The sequence below is a fragment of the Halichoeres trimaculatus genome, unplaced genomic scaffold (assembly GCF_033239565.1).
Source record: "Halichoeres trimaculatus isolate MK-OKI-2021-1 unplaced genomic scaffold, fHalTri1.1 fHalTri1_scaffold_19, whole genome shotgun sequence".
NCBI classification, from domain to species: Eukaryota; Metazoa; Chordata; class Actinopteri; order Labriformes; family Labridae; genus Halichoeres; species Halichoeres trimaculatus.
In genome coordinates, this window is record NW_027437197.1 from 11,760,371 (window position 1) to 11,777,198 (window position 16,828).

Sequence of the window (16,828 nt, forward strand, 5' to 3'; positions counted from 1 at the left end):
GAGAGCAGCCTCTACCTGAGAAACCCGTCTCTACCCCTGAGATGATAAAGTATCTTTGTCCCCATTCTGTCAGCACTAACACACATATATATTAACGCTCTGTGCTGCTGCAGCCAGTAAATCTCACACAGACCAGTTACCACTCATTATGTAATTGTAGTAAATGTTCAATACAGTCTCAGCACATGCCGTGGAATCATGGGATAGTAAAAGAAAGAAAGCATTATCCTGTTCACATAACAATGCTACATAAGGTTAAAGAACAAGATATTTAACCTCTCAGATTAACATTCCAGGCTACAGCCAGTCTATGGACCTATTCTGCTCTAGTATTTTACATTGTCCACTGCTGCTTGGGTGTAAACCCTGGAGGAATCGTAACTATCTCGAGGAACAAAGAGGTCACAAAGCAGATATTTGGAGTACTACACTAGGCAGTCTTAGGGAAATGTGTGATTTGATTTGCAGTATAATTTCCCTGTAATTCATGTTTATTAAGTAGGGATTCAGGGCAAATCGTTCTCTACAGAACGGCAAGCTAGTCTGAAAAGTGATGATTTAAAGTAATGATGGGTTTCTCTTTCGGCAGCTGGGAGATAAGTGGAGGGGAAGCTTTCTGTGTCTGAAAAGTGCACTCCAAGTCAGAATTAGAGGGAAATCGCAACATTTCTTATCATGATTCTCATGTTCCTTAGTATAAAACAAGATTGAAACCTTGTGAAGGATATTTTGCAAACTAAAAAGAGATTACCTTATTCTACAGATGCATTGGTTATCATGACACTCCTTGACTACAACTACATCACAGCTGCAAGGACTATGTGGAGAAACTTTTCTAACTTAAAATAACCCTTTAATGACTCAGCTCAGGTTTGTCCTGAATGACTCTTATCACACAACAAACCACATCAATGTACCCACCCACCAGTGACATTTCTGTCCTGATATCAGAGCAGGATAACTCAAACACAGACTCTGCTTTTTTCTGCATCCTTGAAGTGTGCTCAAAGTGTGTAATGCTGCTCAAACGTTTCCAGAATGAAGCTCTTTAAAAACCTGCAGGTGTGTGGGAAGCATTAGTTCAATCATCCGTCTGCTTGTCTTCGTAAATCTCTGCATGAGCCCCAGTGAGTCCCCAGTGCCAAGCTGCACGCAGATGGCACCGCCCTCGCTGCGCCCGACCACTGCAGTCCTGCCCAGTTACAACTCAATACTGCTGGGTTAGGAAAGGAGAGAGGGATCATGGAGCCAGGGGAGGCACAGGGGGCAGCAGAAGGGAGCGTGTGGATGATAATGTTGTAAAATAATTTAAAAAAAAAAAAAAAAAAGAGAAGAGATGGGAAGGAAGTGAGGAGATAAATTGACAAACAAAATGAAAAGGATAGAAATAGAAATGGAGCGGTAGGGAAGAGAAATGAGAGGAAGAGGGGCAGCGAGTAAGGATGATTAATGATAAAGTAAAGGAGGGATGAAGGATCAAGATGGTAAAAAGAGAGTGAAGACAACTGCAGCAAGGAGGACAGAGATCAAGCTGAAGGGACCGAGAGAGGGAATGAGCCCACTTATGAAGACATACAGGAACAGAGGGGACAAAAAGGGCCATCCATTGTGGACAGAGAGGGAGAGAAGATAAAAAAGGGAGGTCAGAAAAAGAGGAAGGAGTAGGAGGGAGGAAGCATCCCAGCAGGGATTTCCGCAGGGTGAACTCAGCCAGAGTGCGAGGCGTGCTGCAGAGCTGAGCAGTAGGTCCTGAATTATTAAACACAATATTATGCAGCTGAGCAAGAGGCTGCGGCCATGTCGGATGTAGCTGCTGAGGGGACAAAGATTCTGGGGCTCAGATGTGTGTTTTGTGATGGAGTGCACTTCAGTTGCTTCTTTTCACCTAATGGATTTATTTTTCTCATATTGCATACTTCTTGTTTTCGCCTGCTTGTTTGTGTTTGTGTGTGTATGTGTGTTTGTGTGTGTGTGTCCATTTACAACCACTAATTAATGAGAAAGTGTGGTCCTAAGGGCCTCTTTCTTAAACCCCTGCCCCAGTGGAGAGTAAACCAGAAAAAGTCTTTCAATTACATTCTGGTGGTGGATGTAATGACTGCCTGTTTGCTGCTCAAAGTGAACTTTTCATTCACTTTTTATGAATCTAGCCCATGATTTTTGATCTGCCATAGAGTCACAGAGAGGTTGTCTGAGTGGATGTTTGCTCTTAGTCTGGTTAATGTTTCTTTCTAGATTTAGATGCTATTGTTTTGGTTCTTCTCATAGAGATCTTCCTGATTCAGGCCATAAATTTGTTTTTCTTTGAATAGGCTTCAAAGAAAATACACAGGGTTGAGACATTGACTTGAATTGAAACCTACCAGGTCTGATGCTGTGACTGAGCTGGAGTATTTCCAGCGATACATACCAATACTATCTGGTAGTACAGTCTTTCCATACAGATACAATAGTTTGTGAAATGCATTGGCAGATTATTGTTTTTGCTTGGCGTGGTTCCCACTCCATTGTCCCTCTTTCTTTCTGTTTTTATTTTCCATGCATTAATTTGAGAAGTGATAATCAATCTTGGAATCCAAAGCAGTTGGATGATTCGTGGATGGCGCAGTTCAGATTCTGGGATGTTTTGGCAATCACAGAGGAAGGGGAAATCAGAATCACAATTTTTATTGTCATTGTACCAAAAGGTGCAACGGAATTAAAAATTAGCAGAAAGACTGGAGATAGACTGTCTCAGTCTGGGAGGAAACATTTGGCTGCTTTTACCTGACACTTTTTGAACCAGGGTCTGCAAATGGAAATAAAGTTTATATTGAGTCCACTGCTGCCATTATTACAGAAGACATACCCAATGTGTTTCCACAAGAGACACATTGGTGTACATTAGTGACAGTTGAGATTAAGAGATTATTTGTATGACTCATGCAGGTTGAGATCATTGAAAGCCTGGTTTGCCATCTCCAATTATCAGGGGGCACTGGGGACGACTTTACTGCTCCAGACTGAGTCAGATCCTCCCAGACCAGGGGTCATTAACATCAAGTATGTTCGCAATTTCATATATTATCACTAATATTATTTTAAAACACGTATTTCAAGACCTGATGATATATTTTATGCTTACTGGATGCAGTCTTTTGTCCTTAAGAATGGAGAGGTTATGTTCTCCTGTCGTCAAACCATTTAATCTTAAAAATGGGATCATGGAATATAAAAACATACACTTTGCTTAAAGGCTTAGTTAAACTCTGAGCTGTTGGTCAAAGGTTAAAGACTGGCTGAAATGATGAGGTCACCGCATAAGGGTCTCCAAACTGGTTGGTGTTACATTAGAGGAAAACCAAGGTTCAATTACCCCCTCTTTTAATTATTAGGATATAAAAACATGTATAATACCAAAAGATTCACCTTCGGTAACACAATGAATTAATTTAACAATTAATAATTTCCTCCCTACAAAAACCTTGAAAAAGCTTTACACTACATTCAAGATGACGCTTTAAATCTGGGAGGTATCCTGTGATTTCTTGCACATGAGATGGTTCCCCTCAGTCTTGTTACCTCCAGGCGCTGGATTTTGGTGACATGATGTTCCCTCAGGGTAACTCTGCTGCACTGACAGGTGTATTTGCATAAAAATCTTGTTATGCTCGGCTGTAATGCTGCCTCATTTCTCCTACCTGTCTGCTCTGCTCTCCTCAAGAGTCCTCTCCTCCTCCTTTCTCTTGCTCTCTTTCCTTTCCGCCTCCTGTGTCTGGCTCTGTTGCTCCTCCTCTTCCTGACCTTTTTCTTAACCTACCAGTTTGCTCTTTCTTTTCATTATATAGTGAAAATGAAAGATCTATCATCACCTCAGCGCAGAAATATGATGAGCTGCTTTTGAACCATACAACTGTTCTTCAAACATTTTGAAACCCTTCCTTCATCTTGGGACCATTAAGTGGTTTTCACAGTGATGAATCACTAAGATTAGATCGGGAGCTCTGAGGGAATGTGATTGACAGCTTTGAAGTGGCTCCTACAGTTTCTCTCAGATCTTTTCCTTCATTTCTGTCTTTCTGTCTCTCACTTTATCAACCTCTCACCCACACACTGCCCCTCTGTCTGCTCCGGTTGTCCATCTGCTGCTCTGTCTGCCTTGTTCTTCCCCTCTCCCAGTCTCCCAGATTGTTTCTGGGCTCCCTGTGCTGTAATTGAATGTCACATCCCTGCCACTGAGCCCCTACCCTTGAGGAACACAGAGGAGGACATAATTACATTTCTGTTTGGCTGCAAATGATCCTGATAATTAGATAGAGCTTTTTTTATGCAACTCATGCAGGTACAAACAGGTGGCAGGTTGATGGGACAGTTTGATGTGATCAAACACGTAGCTTCCTCACCATTAGATTTGGGACACCTGCAACAATGTAGGATGATTCCCAGAGGACAAAAGTGTTTTTGTACAACACTATGTTAAAGAGATGATGGACTTCACACACAGTTCCTGTCTCAAATCAGGGCTAATAAGATGACCTTTTCTTATATTAGTCATAATGATATCCAGGCACGAATTGTAAATCGAAATCTAAGACAGTGGCTCTTTTACTTTCACACTGATGCCTCTATGCTTTGCAGTGTTACCAGCCAGTCAAGCAATTGTCCATCAATTGTTACCTTTTACGAGTCTAAAGACGTTGCACAATTACAATAAATTAGGTGGTAGGTGTCGGGGCCAATACCAGCCGCCGATACTCAAAGCAAAAAAAAATCTTGCGCTGAGTAAGTCCTCCTCGCCAGTAGTTGTCGCTACATTGCTGTAGTTTGACACCACTGAAAATGTGCATCAGGTCCTGTTCAGACAATATGAATAAACCATGGAGAGTTAATAGTTAAACTGTTTTATTTTTCACTTCAATTTATTAAAAAAAAACTCTGACAGTTGTTAGTTTTTTTTCCTTTTTTTGCACTTTTGTTAATTTATCAAAAACAAACCATTAACTTAGAGATTTTTTGTGTTTTATTTTGAACTCAATGGCAGAGTGATTGTGCTGCCTTTGTAAAAAACTTTCTTTCGCTGTCAACTGAAATTTTGTGTATCAATAATGGTATCGGTGAGTACTCAAGAGGGAGTACCATCTGAAAAAAGTGGTTTCGAACATCCCTACATAAAATAACAGTTTCTATTTATGAAGATTTATTTTTAGGCAAGCTAACATTTTGCCGTTGGCATTCAATGCTTGACAGTCATTTCAACACTTATGTTCAAAATAATAAATCTCATCCTTCACAGACTTTGTGGTCCTCAAAGAATAATTCTGACTGAGAGCTTGGATATATCCATAGGCATATAAAATAATCTGTACACTGACTGAAAGAATTCTCACTAAGGTGTAACCTAAAAAAGTTTAAAGCACTGTTGAAAGCCAATTACAAAACATTGCATGTATCTGAGAATGTGGCCCAAAAGAACAACTAACATTTTGTTTTATGTTTTTGTTTTTCTGTGATGAAGCCTGGCAGCCTTAGCAGCTCATGTAGTCTCCACTCATGTTTCTGCATAAAATAATAAGTAAAGAGAAAAATTGAAGAAGCCCTGATGTGCTGATAAAAATGGAACAAACTTTAAAAGAATATTTTTGATGCAAAATCTGCTGCAGAATCAACTTTTCTCTTCAGTTGCTTAGGCCACTTTGAAGTATGTACTCAGCACATTGATGATTTACTCTTATCTATGCATGTCACCCCAAGCACAGGCCAGATTAACCCAAGAACGATAAATTCTCATGTTAAAAAAATGCTTATATGCTGTCATGCTCGCAGGCCCTCAACCCCCCACCGGTCCAAAGCTTGATCCGAAATTACTGCTCAATAAGATGCCACTTCATCTATCTGCTGCTTGTAATCAGCGCTAAGTGAACACTAAGGAGAGAAAGACAGAGAGCATGGGTGTAAAATGTTGGCACTTGCCCCAGTACTTGCATAACTCACAGATAATTAGGGTTTTACTCCTGCCAAGTCTTAACCACTGCTATTGCTGTGCTTGTTGGCAGAATATCTGAATAGACTAGGGGGGGAATTATAATTGAATGGAACAGAAATACATAGAAATAGAACAAAAAGACACAATAGCCTCATGTAAAACAGCCAAAGTGGAATAATCTGCTTACAGGGTTTAGGATTACTGTTTTTTTTTCTATGATGAATAAAGAAACTTAAAGTCAAAGAATAACAAAGTCACAGCTGTTTGGGTTTACCAGTCAATTCTCATTTTGTACACAGTTTTGCTTTTGTGTCTTTTTTTCTTTAATCTTCCAACGGCATATTCTTTTCATCCTAAGGACGAATCAAATCAGCCTATTTTCCTTCTGCTTTCCTCCTTTTGTTTTTTAACATTTCTTCCTTTTGCTTGTCCTTTGTCTCTCATCACCCTCTTTTTCCCTCCTACACCACGTAAGCCCCACCTCATCCGCTCCCTTTCTCCCTCTCCTCCTCTGTTCCACAGCCTTGTTAACACTGGTCACGCACCCTTGCCTGCCTGATTAACTAACAACCCAAAGGATGTTACATTGAATAGTGTCGACTCCTCGAGAGAGGCATCGATTTGCTGGCAGGCGATAACCACACAGACGGCTGGCCCATAGAAATGAGCTCCACTTCTTGGAGAAGACACCATTTCTAAACAAGTAGCATGCACAGATTTAAGAGAAAATTCATTCATTTAAGGCTTAATGACCTAATAAATCAGACAGTCCCCCACAGTTTTTAAAGTTTTCATGATTTAGGAAGAGCAGACACAAGTTGCAGAAAGTTGTAATGAGCTTAAAGTAATGAGGAAGCTTCCCAAATGAGTCTGTACAAAACAGAGACGACGAAAGGGGACATCTGTTCTTATTATATTTATAAGTATATTCTTTTAAAAATGAGTGTGTCTGTGTATGTTTGTGTACAAAGAGCTTCCTTAGTGAAATTGCTGGTAGCCATTCCAGCTGACTCACAGCACTGCTCCTGAAGATAGAGGGTCAGACAAACTATTTATTTCATAATGAGAAATCAGGTCAAAGACTCACGGACTGATTCTGGGAAAAAAATAAAATATATATATATATATATATATATATATATATATATATATATATATATATATATATATTTTAAGTCTGCTTCATATGTGTCTTATTACTGATACTAAATTACATTTACCAAGCCTGCTTGGGCAGTGTTTCAAGTAATTTTATTTATGGCCAGAGATCTAAGATTTACCATCACAAGATGTACCTAATCTTGAATTTCCACAACCTAATTCACTATTATTGTCGACTCCATATAATAAAACAATCTATCACACATATCCTACAGATTTATGAGAAGATCTCCCACATAGTCTAAAAGATGCAAAACAACCATAGTCCAGCAGATCAGGGCGCAGGTTTACACGTTCGGAAGTCACAGGTATCATGTAAAGATTTGAATTTCTGGTAGTAATGGACAGAAATGTGCTGACTGAGATACATTTATACATGTGAACATTTCTGTAATCCACAGAACTGGGTTAAACCCAAGCCAGGTCAGGGGTCAGTGCTTCTCACCCAGCAGGTCTCGGCTCTGAACTCTAATCAGATGTGGTAGTGGAATGTAGACAGTCACACATAGAGGCTTTAAGTTTAAGGACCAATTATGATCAAGGTTAAGACCTAACACATTACCTATACACTGACCTTATTTCACAGCAAAGATCCCATAGAGACACTTTTCTCTTTTGGTCATCATGCAGGAACAGAATATAGAAGACATTCTTTTACTTGCGCTTTTTAACTACAAATGATACATTTTTGTATCCATAAAAATATACTCACTTGAAACCACTTAGTGAAAAGTGCAAAATTCAGAACAAGAGAAGGGTTTAAGCAGCCCTGAACAAAGTATTAAGCATTAAAACTAGCCACCAAAGTGGGATTATGAATGTCCAAGGCAGATCTCTAGAGCAGAGCTGGCTGTATAATTAGACATAAAATAAGCAGTACAGCTGTCAGAGACACAGTGCACGTTGATACCCACATGCAGCTTTGCACTCACATATAAGCTTGTTCATATACCATTGGAGCTTTATGAGCCAATGTTTTGCATTTTTGATGTAATCCTCTTCTTTTTGGGCAATAAGTTCATTCTTTCCTGTTCTGCTGAACAGATACATTAAGCATGTCAAAGTGTAAGGCTCCACAGAGGTGGTGCCATTTCTTCCTCCAAGTTTCCTGCAGTAAGCATTTGGTCTGTTGTTAAAAAGGTGATAAACATTAACACAAGTCAGGAAATTGCATGCAAACTTTTTGCATACTTTTTTTTAACGACAAAACAAAACACAAACAAACAAAGGTCATTGAACAAACTTTGTGTCTTGAGTTAGCCCTTGTTGTTTCATTTGCTGTTAAAACCTCATGTTGTAGAAGGTCAAAGAATTCAATCAACTCAGACCCCAGATCAATTCCAAGACAACCAGAGATTTCATGAAATGATCAAAGGGGTGGATTATTGGAATTACCTGCAGTAAAGTACAAAACAGAAAGAAAGAAAGAAAGAAAGAAAGAAAGAAAGAAAGAAAGAAAGAAAGAAAGAAAGAAAGAAAGAAAGAAAGATGTCAAAACGTCATCAACTGATCAGGTGAATCTGAGCAGTTGACGAGTCTCATTTGACAGTTCTTTAACTAACACATGGAAATGTGCCTCTTAAAGTAAAGAGCAGGGTCTGATCCTCCTGTACTCTCAGTTTGGCATCATATGCCAGCTTTCCAGATGGGTCACAGCGCTTGTAGAGCTCAAGAGACTCCTCTTACCCTCTGCGTGTACGTGACAGAGAAGACAATCAAGAAAGAGGATGTGTGAGTAAGAACAAAAGTGTGCCTCTGGGTGTTTTATGCAGGATAGTGAGGCACAGGGACAGCATGTGTGCATGTGCGTAGGCAGTCATGTGTTATGCACCTAGTCAGACTGGTACCATCTGCCCTGTGTCATGGGTCTATCTGGGACTGCCCTCTCCTCTTCAGGCTATGTACTCAATACCTTCTTTCATCTTTTACGCCTGTTTTTGCTCACCTCCCTTTCTTACTTCTTTTTGTTGTACTTCATTTTTAATGCAGCTGTAGTTCAGGCTGGGGCTACTCTGTCCCCGTGTTAGGGATTCTCTAAGCATCCGGAGAAAGGATCGGATAGTTTGTAAAATAAAGTGTCATCACAGGTGTAGCATTATGGAGCAGCTCTCTCACATCATACTGAATAAAAGACACATCAGCCAAACTGCAACCACTAGTGGATGTGACAGGAGGCACTGGGACAGAAGAAAAAGAATTATGACAGCACACAGAATGTTAGAGTGTGGAGAAGGAAAGGCCAGCAGACAAAAATCGGATCGAGGAAAAGACAAAGAATGAAGAAATGAGAAAACGTGAGGATGAGGATGAAAGCTTCAGTTCAGACCAACTCCCAGCATGGCCTTATATCCCCTGTTACCATGGTGATCCAACTCCCGATATGCTGTCCCCTGAGAATGAAAACACAGAGGGGAGCAAGCCAAAGAGAGACAGTAATAAAAGGACAGGCAGAAGGGTAAAATAACAGCACAGGTGTGCCAGACAAGGACAGCTCTGCAATGAAAGAATAGGTCCTTCTTTGTCATTCAGTGGACATCTCATGCCTGGGGCCAGGCTCTATGAAAGGTTTTGTGCCAAACTCAGATTTTCCAAAACATGAAATGGTTGAGTCATCAAATTTGTTTGGTTTTGGAAAAAGGGCCACAGCATCAATATTTAGGTCCTTCTGTTGAATATTTCCTGAGATCCCTCATCACATCCTTTTAATGAAGTCTGTATCGTAGCTCATAGTCTCAAATGACATGCCTAGCTTTGACCTAGAGACAATTTTGTTTAGTGTTTGCACAGAGGTGTGTTTTTGGTTGATGAGGTTCCTCCAATGGGCTTCAAAGAGGGCTCAAATGGGAAATCCACTTGGGGCCTAACTGATATCTGTGTTAGATGCCTGTTTTTTACTCTTAAGGATATTCCTGTTGATCCTTCACCAACAAAAGTGAAGGCCTACCCAAAGTGCCCACGTATGGATCTGTAGTCTCACACGAGTCAACAGCAAGCTATCTAGTTAGTGGAGCACGTAGCTGCTTAACACAGAATGGATTTTAGACTAAGAGCTTAACACAGATTGAATGTTGGACAGAAAATCAGTGGAGTGACCATCAGCATGTCTCCAAAAGGATGCCAATGGTCCACTGTGTCTGATGCGTGTAAAAATAAACATCAAATCATACATTAAGGTTAATTATATATTTTCACCTGCACATTCATATTAGAGATTATACCAATTTCCTTAAAGTACAGAGTTGGTTTCAGTCCCACTTAAGCTCTAGATATTTCCAGGTCTGTATTGATAACCATGTATTCGCCCCTGCTCCTTAATTGAATGGAGTTTCCCTGGGTCTGTTATTGGACACACCCTGTTTTTCATTTAGGACCTGATACCTTGACCATTGCTGCTCAAAATTGTATTGGCCCATTACTTCCAAACATGAAACAAACTGCTGAAAACCTTAGTATCATCCTAGGCCGACATATGACATTTTTACAAGCATATCATCAAATTCACCCAGTAGCCTAGAAATATTGCCAACATTAGAACAATACTCTCTTTCTCAGACCTTGACATTGATACACACTTTACACACACAATATTCTCCCTTGCAGATGATTTAATTCTCTACAGTCAATCAAAACTGCAGAAACAAGTTTAAAGAATCAATCCAATCTGCAGCCATCAGTTGTGTTTCTACTGTCAAAGACATAAAAAAACAGGTAGAAAAGGTTTCACTAAATCACAGTGTGACTCAGAAAGTCTAATGTGCTGTTACTGTTCCTCTCAGTGGTCTTTAAAAAGCTTTTTTGTGTTTTACATTTGTCTTTTGTTTGGTTGTATTTTACCCTTGATGTCGCTGCAAGCATTTTATCCCCAACAACTGAACAATGATGAAATGCTTAATTATATAATGTTGCATATTCATGTTTTTAATGATGCATCATTAACTTGTGTTTTTCTCAAATAATATGCATCATGTTGATTATAACTGAGGCATTGCTTGTACAGTCAGACATATTGCATCATTAATTAAACTGGTTAATAGAGTTTCTTGTGTTCAGTCATGTGACTGTCGATATGACGAAAGTCACATCTGTAACAAAATCATCAAACTGACCGGTGACATGAAAACTAATCAACCAGTACTAACCACCACCACCCTCTCTCTGTCTGTCACACTCCATCTCTTTCTCTTTCTCCACAGCTGTATCATTCATGAGACACAGTGCATCTGCCTTTGGATTTGCCGTGAGTCCAACCTTCATTTCCTTCTTCCCCTTATTTCCATTGATCAATTAGTCATAACTTTGGTGCACTGTGATTTATTAATGAGTCCTGGTACTAAAGTGTAATTGCTCCTTTAGTCTCCAAGGTAACAGGGCAAAGAAGAGGGACTGGGGAGCTGACTGTTTAAAAGTGTTCTGTTTTCGCTAAAAACATCTATGGGTCTCTATTCATTTCACATAGTTAAGTGGAAGTGACTGAGAGTGAGAAAAGGTAAAATTGTAATAAAACATAGTGAAATGAAAAGATCTATTGCCCTTGTGAGGGGATCTTGATTAGAATAATTTGATTAAAATGTTATAAAACCATAATCGGCAGTGTTAGCTATCTATTTATATTGGATTGGATTTTAATTAGCAGGCACTCTGCTGTCGATGACAGTTTTAATAAAGCAGCAAGAAGACAATAAATGGGTATAACCTAACACTGGGGTCAGATCTCAAGAGCTGATTACCGGTAGCATTAGCAGCTATGATAATGAAAGTCAGTTTTTAATTAAAACTGCAGGCGAATTTACTGAATGATGTCATCCGGATCCTGACATAATGAAAACATGTAGCTGTAGGGGACGTGCAGTGTTTTTCAGGCTTCTCTGAAATGATAAAAAAACTCAAAACTACAGGAAAAAGTCATTATTAATTTAGTGTTGATAACAGCACTTATGACCAACACTCACTCTCACTACTGATGATTGTCTAATTTAAGATTTTTTTTTAATATCCCTTTAAGATTCTCTCCCCTCTTTTCCTGTTCCTGTTTTACATGTAGTTTGATGCCACGCTGGACGTCATGTCATCATTCATTGTCATCTGGCGCTACAGCAATGCAGCAGCTGTGCACTCTGCACACAGAGAGTATATGTGAGTACGGGAAACATCCTGCTGGGTTTAATTAATGTGTGATTAATGATAAATCTATGCAGTGTGATGCAATGTGGGTAACATTTCCTTTGTGCAAATAACTCAGACAGCTTTTTGTTAAACTCCCCTCAAGCTACCTACCCTCTTGTACTGAATTCCTCTGCCGTTTGTTACTTTCCGATTGTGGGTGGATTAATTATACCTGAATTGCTGTGTAATTTTCTATATTTAAATAAATAATTTTATCCATAATGCTTTTGTAAAAAATCCCAGTTTCACAAATGGAAAAACTGCCACAACAAACTGTGTTCATAAAGTTTTATTGGTGTTGTTAATGACATAATGACATAAATCAAGGAGAAAGGAACAGATTAAAGAGAAGCAAAGGTCATTTCTCTGGGCTTTCATAGACAGATTAGACCAAGCCTAGAAAAGAAGAAACTTGGTATCAGTTTTTTTTTTCACTGAGGAAAGTGAGAAGCAAGATGTAGATGACAAAAAAATAATGTCCTGTAGGGGTTTTTAGTCTCCCATAGGGGCTCCAACTAAAGCTCCAGATGGCTTAGGGCTACAAACAGCCCCGTCTGTGAACTCCACTGAATGGAACCAATCTTTACAAAGTTTTTTTTGTTTAGTTTTGTTTAAATGATGAGTTTTTGTTTATGAGCTGTCATTCTGCAGCACTTCAGTTGCAATCTGGTGACTGAAATACACAACAAAACAACATGTTTTATTTGGTATGGGTGAGATCTGCTTACCCACTCTCTGACGAGACAAAATCCTTTCACTGCACAGACTCTGAGGATGTGACGCTCTGTCTTTTAACACTCTCAGTTATGTTTGATACACCCTGTTGGAAACATCAAATAATGTTATATCTTTATGTGGGAGGTGATAGAGGGTGTCGAACTAATACAACTGAATTAAGTCACTCAATGTGTCGCTGCTAAATACAAGCCTGTCAGAGCATCAGTGTTCAAGCCTGCGGTAAATCAGCTGGATTCATCCAGTGGCTGTCTGCTTGACACATCAAAACTGCTTAGAGCTGAGGTTTAAATGATAAAGCCAGACCTGGAACTTCTCTATCCTTAAAAATTCTTTCAACATTTTATAGAAGCTGAAAAGAGACTTATCCAGCTCTTGCTAGTGGCCTTGAAACCTTGAAAGAGGTTCAGTGTCTCCTTTGCCCTTTAAGGAAGACGTCAAAAAGAAGCTGACTGTGAAATGTTGATGGCCAATCAGTAAAAAAAAAATGTGAATGTCATTAGTTTGTCTGTGGAATAACTTGTTTCTGAAAACTTAAAATATTTTTGATTAAAAAGTTACGCTTCCCTGATCCAAATGCATAAAAAAAGAAACAATGAAGACAAAGTATGACCATCACTGTAGCCCTTGTTCTCATATTTGTTATACTTTCTCAAACCTCTCCATAGCAGGATTTGCAGCAGAATAACACTCACTGCTGCTGACTCTTAACTTTCCACTCTGTGTTTATTTGTGTGTCTGCAGAGCATGTGTAGTTCTTGGGATTTTGTTTGTTCTCTCCTCCCTGTGCATCCTGGGAAAGGCCATCCATAATCTAGCTACAGGAATGCCTCCAGAAGTGGTAAGATCACACACACAGACTCATCCAACACACTGTTTTCTTCTGTCTTAGTTTTGTCCAACCCTCACTCCATTGTCAATGGAGTGTCCTGGGCCAGTTGGTGCATAGACTTATCTGAGCGTGGCGCATATCTGGTGTGTTTGAAGTATTAGGACGTTGGTGCTTTGAGAAAGTGACATGAAAGGATGGGAGAGGAGGCAGAATGAGCCTTGTGTTTGATAAAGGGGATAGGTTAAATGGAGGAAAGCTGGAAACCAGGGAAGTGTTTGTGGGTCAAGGGGCAATATCCTAAAAGTTGCTGTTCAAATATACCTTTTAATGCCGTAAAGGTCTGTTTTTATGGCTGCAGAAAGACCGAAAGTTACATACACATCCAGCCATAAAAACAGGCTTTCAAAGCATTAAAAAGCATATTTACAGCCTGGTTCAAATAATGTCTCGGTTCTAAAACACTGATTTCACTATCAGCATACACTGTATGCTGAGTGATATTTTTTTCTTTTAAACTCCGTGGTTCAGAAGTTATTAGGATCGTTTGATCAGGTCACGTGACTGCCGGGCGCCTCATAGCAGGCGTCATATAAATGTGGCTGTGTCCGCTGTTGGCTTCATTTCATGGTATCAGGAACAAACGGGTGAAGTCGCAGAAATTACATCCATGTTTTATACAGTCTATGGTTAAAGGCCAAAGCACTCCTTTCAAGGACTCAGAAAGTCCCAACCCAACAGGTGTATGTTACAAGAATCACAAGTCATGGAATAGTAAATGGGCAGCATTCATTTAGTGACTACTCTTGGGTCTACACACACCACAGAGGCTGTTTTAACAGAGTCCACTGATGTGCTGATGGCCCAGTCACTGGGAGCCGTGTTTTGGGTTTGGTGTCTTGCCTAAGGAAAGGGATGTAGTCCACAGGATCCAGGACCTTCTTCTCACTCCATAAAGCAACTTCGGTGTTTTTGGGCAGCCCTTCATTTCAAGCTTATTTACCCGTATTTGTATTTATTTATACAAACTTCAGAGACTCATTATGCTGCTTCTCTCTCCTCATTCACTTTCATCACTTCACCACTATTTCTGTCTCTGTTTACTGGACATTTCACATTCAGAATAGCTATCCAAAGGGAATACTCCTTCTGGGTGTTTTTAATGGAATATTGAGTGTCAAGAAAAGTATTTGGATTAACAACTGCAATATTCTTATATTGTATCTGTCAGTTTAGAACTTGCTGAATGAAATCCAATGCTTCAAGATTTACCAATTCAATAACAGTGCAGCTCTTAAAGCTCTACCCTGAGCTTGGGCAGTATTTTAAGAAAAACACAGTGGCTGCTGCTGCCCCCCAGACGATACTCACATTGTGTTCAGAAACAAGAACAGGTGCATGACTGTGTGAGCAAGCAGTCTGAGTCCCTCCATAGACTTTTACTGCACACACATGTTCAGATTTATTGATGTCACATGTACCAACGTGGTAGTTTTCAATACATGATTATTCAGAACAAGCATAATCCTCATAGACACTGAAAAATGCACAAGCACTTACACACTCCATTCAGGTATCTTTTTATAGCCCTCTGCTGGGGCTCTTCTGACGTCAGAGTTTTCCTCTCCCTGCACCTGACTTTGTTTCCTTCTCTCTCTCTCCTCCACACACACACACACACACACACAAATGCACCTTCTTTTTAATGTCAACATCACCCGCCCCATCGACTGTCTCTTTGGAGGCGTTAAGACTATGAATAAGGTACAAAAATAGTTTCATCTTTCTGTTGCTGGGGCACAGCCCAGCTCTTCTGTCGTCACAGTGTTTGGGGAGTGTCCACCGTTTCCTTTCCAGTTTTGTGCTTTGAACCCCGTTGGTTTGGTGCATTTGGTTTGTAAATGATTTAACCTCCACCATCTGTTTGTTTCAATCACCAGAGAGAACAGCCAGATTTTGCACCAACTTTCTCTTCAAGTTTCCTGTAATGCCATTTCAAAGTATCGAGTTCTCTGAAACAAGATTTGGTTTGGGAGCTGGGCAGCATGTTTTAAATTCCCTAAATATATCTGCGTTTTTTGTTTTTTTTTTGTTGATGCTTTTCACCTCAGCTCAGTTTACTCTTGATTTTTAGACAGCAGCAAGCTGAGAGGAAATCTGAAACTGCTGGGCCCTGTAGGGATATCAGGGACCGGCCTTAAAGGTACCCTGTGGAGTGTTCCTGTAAATCAACACAAATGTGTTGACCACTGAAGGAAATGTATTCACCAGATTTGTTCCACCTCGGGACTGTACATGATAATTTACAAAAAGCAGGGTTTATTTTGACATAACCTTGAAAGAGGTTCAGTGTCTCCTTTGCCCTTTAAGGAAGACGTCAAAAAGGAGCTCACTGTGAAATGTGGATGGCCAATCAGTAAAAAAAATGTGAATGTCATTAGTTAGACTGTTTTGTGCAACTGGTGCATTGAGTAAGCTGCGTGTAGATATTAAAAGACACATTCCAAGCAAACATAAGAAAATAAACAAAATACATTTTTATATTGAGGTGATATAATCTCATTGAACCATTCAGTTCTTATTAATATTATATTTATTGCACAATAAAAAGGCCCAGGTTGTTGAGCTTGCCTTTGAAAGACTTGACCTGCAGATGTATGACGGAGTGGGAGGACGCTGTCCTCAGGAGATTTAGCTGCAACACTCGCCGGCTCCAGCTATTTTAGAGATATTTCTCTCTTTAGCTCGCTACTATTGTTTGGGTTTCGTGGTTCTTTGATTGTTGGATGGTGTTTGATGTTCACTCTTATGTTGGTGCACTAATGGCGCACGGTTTCGTGCTCACCGCAGGGAGAGAAAAGAGAGGGAGGGACGTGGCTTTCGTTGTGGTACAGTGCGTTGTATATGTGAATTAGAACTTTACACAACTGTTATGGATCCAGTAATGAACAAGAATTTGTGCCCCCCTGCACCTGTCA

General features: G+C 39.9%; 1 protein-coding gene across 1 annotated transcript in view; it reads left to right on the forward strand.

Moving 5' to 3' along the window:
* The window catches only part of tmem163a (transmembrane protein 163a), a 60,591-nt gene that overhangs the window by 32,405 nt on the left and 11,358 nt on the right, over nucleotides 1–16,828 (forward strand). The window contains exons 3-5 of the mRNA XM_074695065.1: nucleotides 11,317–11,360; nucleotides 12,165–12,256; nucleotides 13,766–13,862. Coding sequence (XP_074551166.1) covers nucleotides 11,317–11,360; nucleotides 12,165–12,256; nucleotides 13,766–13,862 — 233 coding nt within the window. The remainder of the gene's footprint in view (nucleotides 1–11,316; nucleotides 11,361–12,164; nucleotides 12,257–13,765; nucleotides 13,863–16,828) is intronic.